This window comes from Poecilia reticulata, linkage group LG20, assembly GCF_000633615.1.
Source record: "Poecilia reticulata strain Guanapo linkage group LG20, Guppy_female_1.0+MT, whole genome shotgun sequence".
NCBI lineage: Eukaryota > Metazoa > Chordata > Actinopteri > Cyprinodontiformes > Poeciliidae > Poecilia > Poecilia reticulata.
In genome coordinates, this window is record NC_024350.1 from 20,741,119 (window position 1) to 20,758,019 (window position 16,901).

Consider the following 16,901-nt stretch of genomic DNA (forward strand, 5'->3'; position numbering starts at 1 on the left):
TATATATATAAAGGTCCATCAAACATTCTGTCTTCAATTATGATTATTCAAGGCTTGTTTGTGTCATCATGACTTCAATTTCTTTCAGTTTTTCAGGGATTATTTTGTCATAGTCATGATTTGAAAACTGGAGTCCATGGCAACTTTACAGACCTGACATGCTCCAGGATTTCATCTGTCGGAAGAACTTTTTTTTTTTCTTTATTAATTTCACAGCATTCAGAATAAACATGGTGCAGCAAAATGAAAATTTTTATCACATGTAATGTTATGTATGAATTCCAATACAGTTGTTAAATTTGATACACAGAGCTGTGAAAAAAAAATCCTCCTTTTCTGTTTTTGCTTTTGTCACACTTCAAAGTCTCAAATTATCAAACTGATTTTGAGACTAGAGAAACATAGCCACAGTTAATACAAAATGCAGAATGCAGATAAGAATTTGATTTAGAAATACCGTATTTTTCAGACTATAAGACACTACTTTTCCCCCCCACGTTTTGAACCATGCGACTTTTCTGTAGGTTTTTCTTCAACCACCAGGGGGCTCTTTAGCAGGAAGTGAATCATTGGAAGTCAAAAATAGAAATCAAAGAAGAAAGTGCTGATTTTCATTTAGAACAAGCACATGCTAGCAGCAGACACCATGGAGAAATGTTTTGAAACTCATACCCCCTCATCAAGGAAACAACATGAAGATGTTCAGCTTTTAAGTTGAAGGCTATCGATCTGGCAGTACAGATCGTCCTTAATCTGCGTCCTTAATAGCAGCTGTTCTCAGGACGAAGTGGAAAACCGAGAGTGGCGGTGCGGCTTGTGTATGTACATTTCCAGTTTAAAAAAAAACTTTGTGGGTGTGGCTTATAGTGATGTGCGCTCTATAGTCCGGAAAACACGGTAGTTAATAATGGTCCCAACTAACCTGGCCTTATATGACGCCTGGATATTGCAGAATTAATGGTTGTATTAATTAAGCAACAGCCACTCTGCTACCACCATGTTTGATTGTTGGTATGAAAGCTGATGGTCTCTTTCTGACATGCTGTGGTCATTTTATGCCAAAGGTAACAGGATGCACATCTTCCAAAAAAGTTGTGTCTCCTCAGCTGCACAGAACATTTTCCCAAACATCTTGGCTATCCTCAGTTTTTTTTTTTCTGGAAAATGTGAGATAAGCCTTTGTGTTCTTTTGTCAGCAGTAATCTTTGTCTTGTGACTCTCCAGTGGATGCAATTTTTCGCTCTCTCTTTCTTATTGTAGAATCATGAACACTGACCTTACCTGAGGCAAAGTGAACCTTGCATTGTGGCATATGTTGATCACCTGGGCGGTAGACAACAACAAATTATTCCATGTATTTTTTTATACATATTAAACAGAACAAATAAAAAATAGATTCCTAAAACAAACTTAAAGACAAACAAATCATACTTGCGCTTATTTTCAGGGGATTATGTTTGGTGGGCAGTTGGCAGTTTTCCAGAGTGGTTGTGGAAAAAAACAACATTATCACAGAATAGAATACACAAGGCTGCACTGCCAAAGACCTTGAAACGTGGTCTCTGAAAAGTCAGAAACGGTATCAGGAAGTTCCACAATCATGAAACGTTGAAAAGATTTCATGGGAGCAGTTCAAAAAGGAAACGCAGCAGAAGAAAATCCGTGAAGGTTAGTGGCGTTTCTGAGAACGTGAAGAGCTTCAGGGTGATCCAGTTCAACCTGGAGTAGCTGCCTCAGCCTTTGCTGTACAACACAACCTGGAACAAGAGGATATCCAAAGGCCAGGCAAAAATAATAATAATAAAAAAATACTGAAGGAAATAGAGAAACATCTGGACGCAACATGTCCAGCATAAAATATGTCACTTTATGGAGTGTTGAAATAAACAAGATGGTAAAGCCTGTAAAGATATCAGGAAAGAAATCCTCCATCAGGCTATGAGCACATTTACAGATTTGCAACTGAAAACGTCATTTGTAACTTTCCACTTATTTCATAGTAGTAAAAATGGATTCAAATACATGCACGAGTTGTACCTTTTCCCTACTTTTATTTCCTCTAAAGTTTATACATTGATACTTTTTGCCTGTATGCTGTTAACACTTGAAAATCAAGGCTAAATTCCTTGTTTGCGAATGCAGTCCTGGCCAGTAATGCTGATTCCAATTCTGATTGTTTGCGTTGATCTATCGCATCAAATCCCTACAAGGTACTTTGAACATGACGGTAGGCAGACGTTTTCAAAGTATGGCAAATCACTCCAAATCTCTATCTTCATCTTGGCTTATTAGGATTTTTTGGAGAAACTATTGTCCAAGGATGTGCTGAATGTCTGTGTGGTGCACTGATACCGGGCTTCATTAACTTTGAGTTCAGAATTTCCTTAAAAAATATTAACCTTGGGCCAGGTTGCATAAACCCAAAGGCTTTTCAGAGATTATTTATGCAGATGTTTGCAGAGGAAAACTTTATCTCTATATTAATATTTTATGTATATTTTTTTTAAGTAAAAGAAAATGCAAACCAGTGTGCATTACTTCTGTTTAATCAATTGCAGTAGCTTTTGATGTCTGTTTTAAATGTGATTTTGTTTGACTTTATGGAGATTTTTTTCTTTAGTAATGACCATTGCATAGATTATAATAATATTGCATTGAGTGTCGGCATTTAGTTGCTGAGAACAAATGTATTTTTTTAAAATAAAATTAATTATTGATCTCCTGATCTGATTTTAATGGGTTCTACAAACACCTGGTATTTTGTTGTCTGTACACATTTACAAATGACTTGAAAGGGAAACAAATTACACTGTTTGAATATTAAATACTTCATTAGGCTTGACTTCATAATTGCATTTGATACACAAATGTGCTAATATATGGGAAAATCATGAAATGTGCCGAAACACGACGTACTTTAAACTCTAATGCAGTTAAATCAATGAACTTGGCTCGTTATCTCTGAATAGGTTATGTGAGGTATCACCCTCGCTGGTGTAATCATAATTTAATCATTGCTTTAGTGAGAATCCTGTGGGACGGAAGCCCTGAAGTCATCCTTTATTAAGCCAAGCATTTTGACTAAAATATTAAAGAAATTTTGCTCCAATAGATCATTAAGTACCTTATATAACAGCTCCTCGCTCTTATCTTTTAACAGCTGCACTCTGATGTGGATAAAGGAGACGGCAAGGTGAAGTATGTGTTGTCTGGCGAGGGGGCCACCTCCATCTTCACCATCGACGAGAACACCGGAGACATCCATGCCACGAAGCGCCTCGATCGGGAGGCCCAGGCTTACTACACCCTCCAGGCTCAAGCCATTGACCGGATAACCAACTTACCTGTCGAGCCAAGGTCCGAGTTTGTGGTCAAGGTGCAGGACATCAACGACAATGAGCCGAAGTTCCTGGACGGGCCGTACCTGGCAGGGGTGCCAGAGATGTCACCTTTAGGTAAGCCTCCCGTTTTTTTTATTGCAAACATGATCGGATGAGTTTCTCTTTCAACTCCCGGATCACTTTCTCTTTGACTCGCCCTCGCTCTAACGTCTCCGTTTGATAATTTTCCACCTCGCTGAATCCGTCTTCCTAGTTCTGCCTCTAGGTCATCAGGTGGGTTGGGACGTGTCCTGTGTTAATATGAGTCCAACGCTTTGCAAGGCTGAAGATTGTGCTCATCAAATTTGACTTACATGAAATGCTGCTTGTTCATGAGCTATGTGTAAATCAAGGTCAAGGTTAAACTTTTACTAATTTGCGCTTCTCATGGTCAGATATTATACCTGCGAATATGATAGCAAATAGGAAGCGAGGCATTCTTCTGCTCAAGGTTTGTTGGGATTTGATAAGAGTGAAACTTGTGTGACAAACGGTATTGAAAAGGCCACATAATGAACTATTCAAGATCTCCAGAAAAATTCATTCTTGATTTGAACCATGTCTGTGAAGGGCTACATCTGGCTCTGTTTTTAAGATAAGACAACACAATATCTTATGAAAATAGTGTTGCAACACCACTTAAAGCAATGTAGCAGACACAGAAAATCTTCTCACTTCAACATATTAACCTACTTCATTGTGTTTTTTTTTTCTGAAATGGCTAAATTTTTTTAAGCCATGTCAGCTATTAGCATGAGAGAATAATCAGATGGCTGTCGACATAAGGTAGCTACTTGGAGGTTTGTTATTGCACATTGCCAAACATGCTTCAAACATTTTTGCTCTGTTTTTCTTTTGTCAGTTGGTGTGAACTGTGTAATTTTTCAGAGTTGTGACGGGTTGTTCTGAAAGTAAATTGAATTTTGAAAACACAAGCAGTGAAAAATGTATGTTGTACAATAAGACTACGTTTCACATTTGAAATGATTTTTGATGTGTCACATACGGCATTTCGCCATGTAGCTGGATTTATTCTGTTCCAAAATCGACTGGGGAATTCTTTGAGAAACTACAACTTAATCTTATTATTATGCTAGCTCGATAGACTTCTTAATATCTGGGGTTGCCATTATATCTTTCCTAAAACGAATGGATAGCAGCCTATTTTTCCCAGTGAAAGCTTCACCCAGAATTCTGTTCATTTTTTAGGAAAGGCAGGTAAAGTGCCTATGCTGGCTTGACTGACTGTATGGTAGACGGTTGTATTATTGTACAATGAAGTGCAGCAGGATGGTAACATCTTTGCAGAGTTGCACAACCCCAGGCAGTATGCTATATTAAAGCTTAGTGCATAAGAATGTAGGTGTTTTTGGAGATGGCTGGCCAAAAACCTCCCAGACATGAACTGTCTGACTGCAAGACATGCACACAAATGTGATCACGCACATGTAAAGGGTTTCATTGTTTTTATTTTCTTGTCAGAAGTTTGTATTTTATAATCAAAATCACAAAAATCTTGGAATATTAAGTGTATCTTCCTTATTTTTGTATCTCCTAATAGCTTATGTTTATCACAGTACCCGCATGCATTACAAAACCTGCCTTGTGTACTTGGAGGTTTGTTAAACAGACCAAAACAAATGGTTAAAACATTATTTATACAAAGGGAAAAGTCTCTTGGCATTATGTGAGCCTCCTCCAGGCACATTGAGTTGTTTACAGACTCAGAGTGATGTACACCTTTAACAGATCACCATCACAGGACGACATCACTAAGCATAAAATGGCTTAAATTTACGAATGCCATCCAAGTCCATAGACTGTCCCAGGACATCACACTAGGCTCATCACAGCTGCATTTAGTATTGCACTGAAACAAACCCCGAAAGAGCTCCTATCGAATTAATTCATGGTCAAAATTTCTTCCGCAGTTCTGAATTAGTCCCTGCTATCTTGTTGAAGACATGTAAATGAGTAACAAAAACATCCCAAGGCCTTTTAGCTGAGCAGGTGGTTGAAGAACACAACATAGTCACCTTGTGTTTTCTTTTTAATCGGAACATGTTGTAACCAGTTTGGCAAAGCTAATTTGGATTTTTAAGTTCATTTTTAAGGGAAGCGTGTCCAAAAGGGTAGAGAATCACTCGCTAAACTGACTTTGTGTTTCATCGCTTCTAATCTAAGTAGCTAACCACACAAATCAATGCAGTAAAGAGCTTTTGCAAAGTAATGATTGGAATATATTTACAAGGCTTTAAACATTAAGACACGGAAGCAAACACATTTTTGGTTCTTTGTGTTGTTTTTTAAATCTGAGTCACTCGGCTGTATAGTGATGTGAAGCCCGATGAGTAGTAATTTACATATTTATTGCTTTAAATATGCCAGCACACACCTCTGGGCTTTGAAATGTTGATGAGTGACACGTGTTTGAAAACTAACTTAAGGTCTAAATCCATCCCGACACCCATGGGCATTTTTTAAAATATTTTTTTTCCTCCACAAATTGGTGTTCATATTAGCTGAAGCTTTCGAGTACCTGCCTGCTGAAAATGTCAAATTCTAATGAACACATTTCTATCCATCCATTCACTTCCCTCTTCACCATGACAACAAGGTAGGCAAAAGCATCCCAACGTGCCCAACCTGCGCCAGATTCTCCTGGGGGATTCCTGAGGTGATCCGAGGGATGCTGGGACCTGTGAGATATAACCAAAAATGTAGGGATTAGAGCAGTGGAAAAAATAAAAACTCTTTATTTGCAGTTTTTTTAAATAAGTATTTAATTAAAATTAAAAATCAGCAATTAAAGTCAGATTCCTGATACCTGTGGTCTTCAGAAACGGGAATCAGGAATTTTTATTTTAAATAAAAATCTAAATTAATGTAGTGTAGTTCTTAGTTGGAAAGTATAAAAGTGTATTTGAAATCTTTGTGCACTAAAAATGTGAACACTATAAATTTCATGGCCAAAACTTGTTATTCAACACGAAATAAATTGATTTTAGGCAGAAGAAAATATCTTTACTTTAGTAAACAGTGTACAGTTATTTATTTCTCCAGCCACAGACAGCAGTGAGTTGACACCAGGGGCAGACTGGGGCACAGGGAGCTGCCTGGACTTTTTCATCTTGGATGACCCACTTTTCACACAAAGCATTTGTTGACAAGAATCAAGTCTTTGGAAGAATGTTTTTTTTTTTTTTTAAGGATGAGTTTTATCAGTTATATTCTGATTGGAAGTTGGAAATCATCCAGTTTTCTCAGACGTACGATAAACACAAAAAGTTGCACGTCTTAACCTTGACAGAAAGGTGGACAGTGTGGATGCTGTACATAAAATCAACTTGACCTGTAGAAGAATGGATAGTGTGTGTTAATGAAATCTATCAGATGGAAAGATTAACATTTCTAATTCGTTTTCAAATAAATAAGTTTATCATCTTGTGATCCAAATGGATGTCATATGTCAACCAAAACACAATATTCACTAAATTGATGAGAATTTAAAAAGAAAGGCGTCATCCTTCAGGAAGTGTCTATTTTCAATATAATATACTTAGTTATATACATAAAGGTATGTCTCTCCAAAACAATACCCCCTTGTTCCCCTTTTTGTTTTACTTTGTTTGCTTTTTGTTGTTTTTCGTTTGTTTTGTTTTGCTTTCGTAAATGGAAATGTAAGGAGAAGAAATGTATCGGATCACAGACCGAAACTGTGCTTTTGTAATCTTCTCAATACCTCAAAAATAAAGAATTTTTAAAAAAAATCAACTTAACCTGTGCAAAGAGATAAAGAAGCATAGAGTGCAAACATGTTTTTTTTTTTTTTTTGTATTTCATTGCACTCTTTATTGTTTTTACTCCAAATTCTCTGAAACCATATCATAATAATTCACGGCCTATAAGCTGCAAAAATAAATAAATGTTCTTTCGTTTAATATTTTTTCCAAGAAAATATTAAGAGGCACATTTTAGTTGGGTGACATTGGTGAAACTCCATCAGAGGTGTAAGTGCTTGTGGTTAAGTGGTTACTGGGAGGAATGTGGGTGAGTGAGCTCTGTCCACTGAGCGAAGCCTTGAGAGGAAGAAATGACAGCTTGAGATTTTGGTAAAAAGTAAAAGGTGAGAGGCCAACTTTTTCAGTTTGCTTACACACTGACATCTCGCTCTTTAAAAAATGTTGCTCAAAAGAAGAAGACGAAGAGGAAAAATTTTTTTTTTTACCTGTCTAAAGCTGGGGGTTGCATCCAGCAGTTGGTGAGTGTAAAATTTAAGTCAAGTGTAAACAAATTCACGGATGGATGGATGGATGGATGGATGGATGGATGGATGGATGGATCCTCTTAACATGAGCAGGAAACACTTTGGAAATTAAACGTGAAGTAATGAACCCACAATCTAAAATAAAAGCAACACTTGGACAGGCATCAAATTTAACTTGGATGGAGATGGAAGATTTCAATTTTGAGCTTGTTTATTTCTGTTTTTGAGGAATACTGCTGCCACTGGTATGTTTCCAGACTGCTAAGTGCAGCCAGTAAGAAGCTGTGGCTTGTGAACAGCCAAAATTGCAAGAGATTTCAGTTTATGCGTTGAGAATTTCTGCTACTATAATTAATGTCTTAGTTTTGAGAAGATCTGTTTGTTTTACCTCACATCCAAAAATAATGAGACTTGAATCATCGCAACACTGTTGTTGCTCATTATGGTATTTTGTCTTTGACATGCTCATATTGGTAAATAAGCTATTTACATTAAAGAATAAGGATGAACTCGTGACTTCTGATGAATTATTGATATCTTATTGCATTCTTTTTTTTCCCATTGCGATTAACAGCGCACATCATGTAGAAAATTAGCAATAATACTCTTTACTAATAATGGCTAAGCTGAATGGAGCCGTTTCATGTGTTGATAGCTGTGACTGAATCGCTTTACCACGACCTCTTTCACGTGAAGTGCACGAACGGAGTTAAAGCTATCTTTGCCTCGGCGCCTCACACAGACAGCAGCATCCAGGTATAAGTCCGTGATAACAAAGGAGCCGAGGCATTTTTAGAACCTTCAAAGTCAAAATGAGTATTTAACCAGGCGTACAGTGACACCAGGAAGCCTTCCAAAGGAAGCAGCGCTTTGCTTACAGCACAGGCGCAGAGATCTCTAAAGGATTACACAGCTGACTGTCAACGGGAGGTACAGAGCTCAGGCTTAAAGAACCAGAGGATTAGAGTACAAGGGCTCCAAGTCTCGTGTCCAACCCGAGATAAGACGGGAAGTCGGTGCGCGAACTACAGAGGAGGGCGCGTTTACACCCTCGAGTGCTGAAAAACGGGGTCACCTGAGTCACTTTATTTACTCTGCCACCTCCTGTGAAAGTCCTCAGTGCAAGTTGTGCAGCCAACAGGAGAATAATGCATCACCTCTCTTTGTAAATATCTGCCCAGAGCAATCACCAATGCGATAAAGAAGAGGGAAGGGCCAAGCACCTCCTGTCCTCAATAATTCCTTTATAGATGCCTTTAAATCATTAATGGTCACAGCTTTGCCCCACTGATGAATGAGTTCAATTTAGAGAAAATCATGAATTTAATTAAAGTAATTAGAGACAGAACCCATCCAGAAACACTGAGACCTTTCGGCCCAAGGATCTCTGAAGGCTTTTGTCTTAATCACTGGAGAGGTGTCAAATAAAAGACAAGAGAGCTGGAGGACAGTCGGAGGTGTGACAGTCACGAGGCCAGGCCCTCTCCTGCTGCACCGCAAAGGGCCAAAAGAGCAGTTAGAGGGCTCATTACAAGCATGGGGAATGTAATGTCAACCCAAGGCCACAGCTCTTGAATTTACTGCTCCAACTTTATCCAGCTGTCATACTTCCTGTCTAATTCATAAAAGCGCCGATGAAGGATGGAGTCTTCTTCATTATTTAAAGTTGGAATTGGAAGAGAATGTTGATTAGGATCCTTTGTTGTAAATATGCAAAGTTTTTGTCGCTATTCATTATTAATGAGCATTTCGGGTGGACATTTAAGGCTTAATTCAATCCAGTGAAAGAGCTCTGCAAAATTTATTTCTGCAAAGGCTTCAGTCTGCAAATTGAATTGTTCAATAAAAAGTGTGGCGTTAATGTACAGCTGTCATCTTGGTGCAGGGCAACCTTGGTCCTGTCGGACTACCTCAGGGCAGCTGTGGCTACTATCTAGTAGCTTGTCACTATCATTGTGTGTGTGTGTGTGTGTGTGTGTGTGTGTGGGTGTGTGTGTGGGGGGGTGTGCGTTTGTGTGTGAATGAGAGACTGACTGTAGTGTGAAGCGCTTTGTGGTCCTCTGAACTTGATAAGCTGCTACACAAGTATAAAGCCAGCTTAAAATATATTAACTGTATAGAAGTGTCAACTGAAGGCCCGTGGGCCAAATTTGGCCCGCCGTAGCTATTTATGTGACCCTCTGGACTCTTTGGGGTCACATAAATTGAGCTTTAAGATTACATCTGTGAGCTTAGATATTATTTTTCAGTCAAATCAACCATTTGTATAGAACCTAATCTAATTACAGCAACACAAAGAGATGCTAAGAATAAGTAAACTTAAAATGTAATACGTAGTTTTATTAATACTGCCACAACCAGACGTCTGAGGACGTTCATGATCTTGATGCTGATTGAAATGCTGATTGATAACTTAACAGATGTTTTACATCATGTTGATTTAAAAATATAAAAAATATCAAACCAACCTTATGTGAGAAAGTACTTTTCCTAACATGTAATACTCCTCTGGTGGGGTAAATGTTGGCCTGGTTTTGGGCCCAAAGGCCCCTGGCCCGGAGCCTTTGATGTGTCGGTGGGCCTTGGGGCCCCTTAAGCTCACAGAGAGGTTTTGGAGGGATGGTGGTGTTGCTGTTTCTGTGGTGTTGGCCCGAGAGAGCTGTTACTAGGCTGGACTCTGTCTTTGTTGCTGTGAAGAATGCAGTCTCAAACTGCAAGTGTCGTACTTTCTGTTTATCTAAGGGCCTGAAGAATTCCTGCCTCTGCTTCATGATAGGCACGCCGCATTTATTTTAGTTACTGACACATGACAGTTTTCCACCAGAGAAAAGGAAATGATTAGAAAGTGGGTTTTTTTTCTATACAACTGTGGAGAATGGATGAAAAATGCGAAGCTCGGTGCCATCACATCAATGAAGATGGACAAACATTAAAGGGGGCATTGACAGGCTGACAGCCTGGTGAAGCAGAAAGAATCAGTTCAGATATCTGGATGCTCGTCTGTGATTTTTCAGGTTTTTTTCTCCATTTTACTCCACTGGCATCATAATATTTATTTCTGTTACAGAGGACACCAAAACAGCTAAAAAGTTCAAAGTTAAAGCTGTTCTTTATGGGATTCTAATTTAAATCCTCAGGTCTCCTTACATGAAGTGATAAACCCGTAATAAAAAAATTCTGACATTCCCTTAGTTCTCTTCCATACAGTCATACAATTTGACCTTGGTGTGTTAAACTACCAGTAATATAACCTGTCAAAACTAAGAGGTGATGATATAATCTAGGTGTCCTTCCCCAGCTGGCCTGGTGATAACTTCCCCAAGGTTTTTTTTTTTTGCCTTTATATTGTTCACATCTAGGGCCAAAGCTTGTTAATTCTGCTTTATGACCAAAATGGAGAACTCTAATTTTCATGATCACTTCATTCTGTAAAAGCCTGTAAAACACACCTCATGTAAGAAGTGAGACGTTTATTGGAAACTTTTCTCTTGAGTAAAAAAATTGCATGTAAAAACAGCACTTTCTGTCGCGTATCTCCATTGTGTCAGATGATGTGGCATATCGAACATACCAGGCTGTTACTGTGCTCTTAAAAAAAAGTATTTCTGCTGTTCTTGCTGTTTTGTCACACTAAAACGCTTCAATTCATTATACAGTACAACAATCACCAAATGACTTGGATTTACAAGGAAAATAAACCAAATTATCCCCATGTGAATAAGTAACCGCCCCCAAATTTAATAAAGGGTTGTTCCAACCCGGTTTGTTGAGTCCTTTACATCCACTGTGGAGGAATGTTGCCATTCTCTTTTTTCTTTTGTTTTTTACTGTATTCCTTGTGAATCCTAAATCCTGTTCCAAACATCCCACAGTACGTCAAATGGATTTCAGTTAGAACTTTGACTAGGCTCGAGGGCTCGACGTTTCCCTTTGTAGTTCTATTCAGGTTCTTTTTGACTTATGATCCAAAATAAGTCGATATTCACGATGATGTCATGATTTGATAAGGGAGCGGTAACTATCTGATATCGATGATCTGAAACATTAAGGTGTGCTAAAATCAGAATCTATAAGGGGTAATTAATTTTCCAGAGGACTATATTCCCATGCTAGGCTGGAAAAAGCCTTGCTGTGTTAGAATGTCTTTTTTTTTGTTGTTTTTTTTCAAGGTTATTTTAGCAACGCCTGGTGTTGATGATTTCACTGCTGCCAAGCTAGACACTGCCTGTAGGCGTCAGCTTTAGGACCCGCACTGACGTCTAGTCTAACGCAGCAAAAAAATACCCTGAGCCATCACGGTTGTTTGTGATAATGTAAGAGTTTATTAAATAGCTTTTCCTCCACATTATCAGATGGATATCAATTCTTTGACCTAAAATTGCTTTCTTCATGCACATTAGACGAGCCCAGTTGGAACAGAAAGGCTCATTTATACCATAATGAATGTCTTACTGAAATTGAATGGCACTGATTTTTGCTGATTATGCTTTTGCCTGGAAAATGTTTCTATGCTTCGCTTTCTGAGCCAATAGCTGTCAGTATAATTCACATGAGTCAGGTGTAACGAGGAGCAAAAAAGAAAAGAAAAAAAAAAAGAGGGCTTATGTTCTCTATTTTGTACTAAAGGAAGTGTGGGAGAGGACAATGCTGTGCTGCATGCAGACACAATTTATCAGTTGTCAGTGGGTGTGTGAAGAGTTGGGTTTAAGGACAGATTTCAGTGTTGGAAGCTTGGCGGAAGTTTGGAGATTTACAAGAAACGGCAGGATACCGTTACAGGACCAGGCCACGAATCTGGACTTTTATAGCAGAGCACAGTGTCAGCTTTGGCCTAGAGGTAGTAATCTCAATCGACATTAATGTTACCTTTCCCAGGATTGTCTGCAGGTTATGATTCTTTCCTTTCCTCCATGTTTCTTCGCAGGACTACAATGTGGCTTTCTTTTTTTCCAACCGTTTTTTACTGTTCAGTCTTAATAAGTGAAATCTAAACTTAATAAAAAAAGATTGTGATATAATTGCTCATCAATAAGACCAATAAAAAGGATATTAATGTCAAAACGTTGCGTTATGTTATGACCCACACATTATTCAGAGTGATGCATCCAGGCATAACAATGGAACGTTTGTTCAAAGGACAAAAGGAGCATGAGTACCAGTGGAAAAAAGCATAGTGTATGTTAAATGGTATAGTTTGATATTTCTGTGGTGTTCTAGCACCATATTCAGATGTTTGGAAGAAACTGCATTTTTAAAAAAAAATATTTTATTAGCTGCACGTCAATCTGCAAAAATAATAAAAACAAATCCGTCATATCACTTTAAGGGAAATAATTTATTTGAGTTTCACTTGTTGAACTGGATAATTGAAATGGCTTCACGTTCTGTGGTTATATAGACTTGATAACCGGCCAACTGTCTGAATAGAAACTGTTAATAATGCATCAATATGCTAAGAATAATGCATAAATCACAATACATTAATTTTAAAGTGTGTGATTATGAAGCCGGCTAATCTTTCTAATGTGTCAGCTTTAGGTTACTCTAATTTAAAAAAAAAAGTGTGAATAGCACACCTGTGCTTTTGGTTGTAGTTAATATTTCTGCTGCCTTGAAATAATTTGCTCCATGCATATTCAATGAACTTGTAATCAATATTTTTTATTAATTATATAATAACTGTGACACATTTGAATAGAAACGTCGTCTAACCATCAGAGCTTCTCTGGCTTTTCACCTCGAATCCAAATAACTTCTTCAGTTCAGAACGTGGCTCTTATTTCAATTACTTACACTTCAATTTGATCATACACGTAAATTAAGTTGAAAATGGAAACTGGAAAAAAACATTATCTAAGAAAGCCACGTATATTACACTGAGTTATTGACTGCAGCAATCTCATATTTAGCAGCAGTGGAATGGAATAACTCCTTAATATTGCAGCATTTACTGATTATACCATTTACGCTGCCTTGTCTTGTTTTTTTTTTTTTGTTTGTTATAATTTGTTTTGTCTCTTCCAGTATGTTTCATCCAGATCTCTGAATGACAACTTTTCTTTTCTGATCATGAACTACACTTTCAGTTCAATTTTGTGCTTTGTTTTTGTTTGTTTTTTTTTTACACCAGAACCAAACACAAAGTTGAGTTAAATTATAGTGTTCAAAAACACATTTCCTTTTTACAAACAGCGGCACAACTTATTCATTTAAATACCAAAAGCACAAAACGCTTCCTTCTGTGCTCTGTAGAAATTTGATGACATTTTGAAAGAACACCCTAAACAAGCAAAAGGAAAACACCTCAGATGTTTGCACCCTATGGCTGCAATCTTTCACTTGCTTTAAGATATAATTTGAACTTCACAGCTACACTTTTCCCTCTGCAGAACAATATACTCTCCAGGAACAATTTTTCCATCCTACCTCTGTTGGATGTGTCGCTGCCTGTGCAAGTCTTGTATTATAGTGTAAATACAGGTTTATTTATTTCTCATTTGTTTCTGGAACTGTTAATAGATTCTTATTTAGCCAGAGTGGAATAAGATACGAAAGAAAATACATCCTGCTAACATTGCCAGGGGGCATATTTGACTTTTCTAAAGCCCTAGAGAGCTGCACTTTTTTTTAAAAATTGACTTTGTTGTTGTTGACTGAGATTTAATAAAATAACAAAATAGAGGGCTGCTTAGTGATCTGTGCAAAGCAAATGGCTAAAAGTCTCAAGTGGACTCTAAAGGCTCGAAGTAACGGTTTAATTCTGTTTCGGTTTCTCTGAATTTGTGGCAGTAACAGTGTTTTATTTGTTCATTCTTGTTGGGGTGGAAAAAAAAAAGTGTTTGAAACTCAGTCAAGCAACTTGCATGAAGCAATACACAAATTCAGAGTAATCACCAGTCTCAATGAAAGAAGACAGTGTGAAGACAATGACTAATGAGATTATTTAGTGGCTCAGAAGTTACATTTTCATCCCTCTCCTCCCTTGCTTTTCAAGTCGCATTTGTCACACACTGAGCTGATATGACTATTTCCACATTTAGCCCAGCATGACTTGGCCCTTGAATGTTGTCTTGGAAACTAATGAGTGGCCGTCTGCCCACAGGAACCATGGTGGTGCAAGTGGCAGCCACAGATGCAGATGACCCGACTTACGGGAACAGTGCCCGGGTGGTCTACAGCATCATCCACGGGCAGCCGTACTTCTCGGTGGAGCCCAAGACGGGTAGGTGTAATTTCATCCCACCCTCTTACAGTCAGCACACACAATCGCTGTAAATGTCAGACAGTGCGGATATCTCTGTGTTTGTGAAGTCGGCTCGGCGAAGAAAGTGCTGTATTATGTTGTGTAATAATAAAGAACACAAATCTACCGTTGGATTCCTTCACGGTCATTTATCCACTTTTCACTAAGGCCAAATGAAGTACATTTCAACAAATCGGAAGGTCAGTGGAAAGTGCTACACTTGCTATACTGATTGTTAGAGAAACCAACCTGTAGAGCGTTGAGCATTATTAAACATCTGCATCAGACAGCATATGGCTGCTGATTCAAAACAGGTAAATATACATAATATAGGATCTGTCTGTTTTTAAATCTCACACTATTAAAGCAGCTGGGTGCCGCATAAGATGCCCTTTTGTTCTACTTGAGCACCCAGAATATCTAATTACCACTGAACACTGTAGATATTAGCTTCTGTGTTTGTGCTAGAACAGTTTCCACTGCGCATATGTTTGTGAATAAAGGTTTTAGTTGCTGTTTGATCTATTAAATACCACAGTCATAAGTGTTTTTTGAGGGGTCTCAAATGTTTTAGCTATTTGTAAACAGTTGTGGTCCACTGTACGTCTTTTTTTATTACAAATAAATGTACATTATAAAATGAAATGAAAATAAAAAGCAGTTTTTACATCTTAATTCGGTGCATAAAGGGAGAAGCCTGACCAAACCAACCCAGCAAGATGTGAAGATGCAAATACTGTCTTTGTTAAATCATACATTACATCACATTAGCCACATTTTTTATAAAGCTGAGTTCAATTTAAATAACAGTGACTCATTTCTGATTACTGCCACGTCTGCAGAATCACACCAAGTAGAGCCTGTCTGACAACATAAAATTATTAAAATATATTTGTTTTTATGGGCACTTTGAAGTCATTTGTCATTTGATTATTATTTTCCTGCAAAAGCCATTACTGCTTGTGGTCCACATGGTAAATACTTTAAAGCCCAACTTCAAAGATTTCTGCTTCGCATTCACATATAGGTTAAGGGACAGCATTGTGTCCACTTAATGATCTGCCATCTTTAGCTGAATGCTGATTTGTGTTATGTATCCTGGAATTGTTTTTGTGATTATTGTCTTTATATAAAATTGATTACTACCAGAACAAAACAGAAAGTATGAGCTTCACCAGTCAGTGTTTGCTTTCCCCCGTTTTGTGTCGATACTTTTCATAAAATCGGTGTCCCCCATAAACCAATTGCTTTTGTTTGTTTTTTTAATTTATTTTCAGACATTACAATACATTACAAATAATAACTTGAATGCTGTGGAAGCGAACACTTTACCCTGCAGTTAGATCCTGAACATCTGTAAATGTAGCCAGTTTAAATAACACATTGTCATACCTGTGATAACAGCTGTGAGGGGGGAGAAATTATACACTTGCACAGCTTTAAATGAGCTATTTAATGTAAAATCAGGCTTTTGTCTGATGCTGTATTTTGACTGCAAAATTAAGATGCTATTTAAATAATTTAAATACTGCAGACCTTGAGAAAATTGTTATGCTCCCATCATTATTTATTAAAAAACCCCCTCATTGATCAATATCTTGTTTTTCTTAAAAAGTGATGTGATTTTTTTTTCATTGTTAGCTGAAGCAAAAACATTTCTATCAAAGCTTAATAATCAACATATTTAAAAAGGAAATATAGAAGACCTGCCCAACCTTTTTACTGCAACACATTTCTAGGTTTTTACTGGAAATCCACCGAACTGATCAATATGAAATGGATACAGCCAATATGTATTGTGATAACCAATGTTATATAAAGTCTGCTATAAAATAAAGTTCACTCAGTTACTTTCAGAGGCCAAATACTTGCATTAATTGAACCTATTTGATTGTAATTTAATCTCTGAATGAACGCAGCCTCAGACGTTGGAGAACATTAAAGAACAAACAGCATCATAAAGACAAAAGAAAAGAGCAGGCAGGGAGAAAGTTGTAGAAAAATTTAAAGC

The 16,901-nt window shown here is 37.6% G+C and overlaps 1 protein-coding gene across 1 annotated transcript in view; it reads left to right on the plus strand.

Annotated features, from left to right (window-relative positions):
- The window catches only part of LOC103456805 (cadherin-7), a 155,262-nt gene that overhangs the window by 76,711 nt on the left and 61,650 nt on the right, over positions 1-16,901 (plus strand). Inside the window, exons 3-4 of the mRNA XM_008396562.2 lie at positions 3,161-3,455; positions 14,750-14,869. Coding sequence (XP_008394784.1) covers positions 3,161-3,455; positions 14,750-14,869 — 415 coding nt within the window. The remainder of the gene's footprint in view (positions 1-3,160; positions 3,456-14,749; positions 14,870-16,901) is intronic.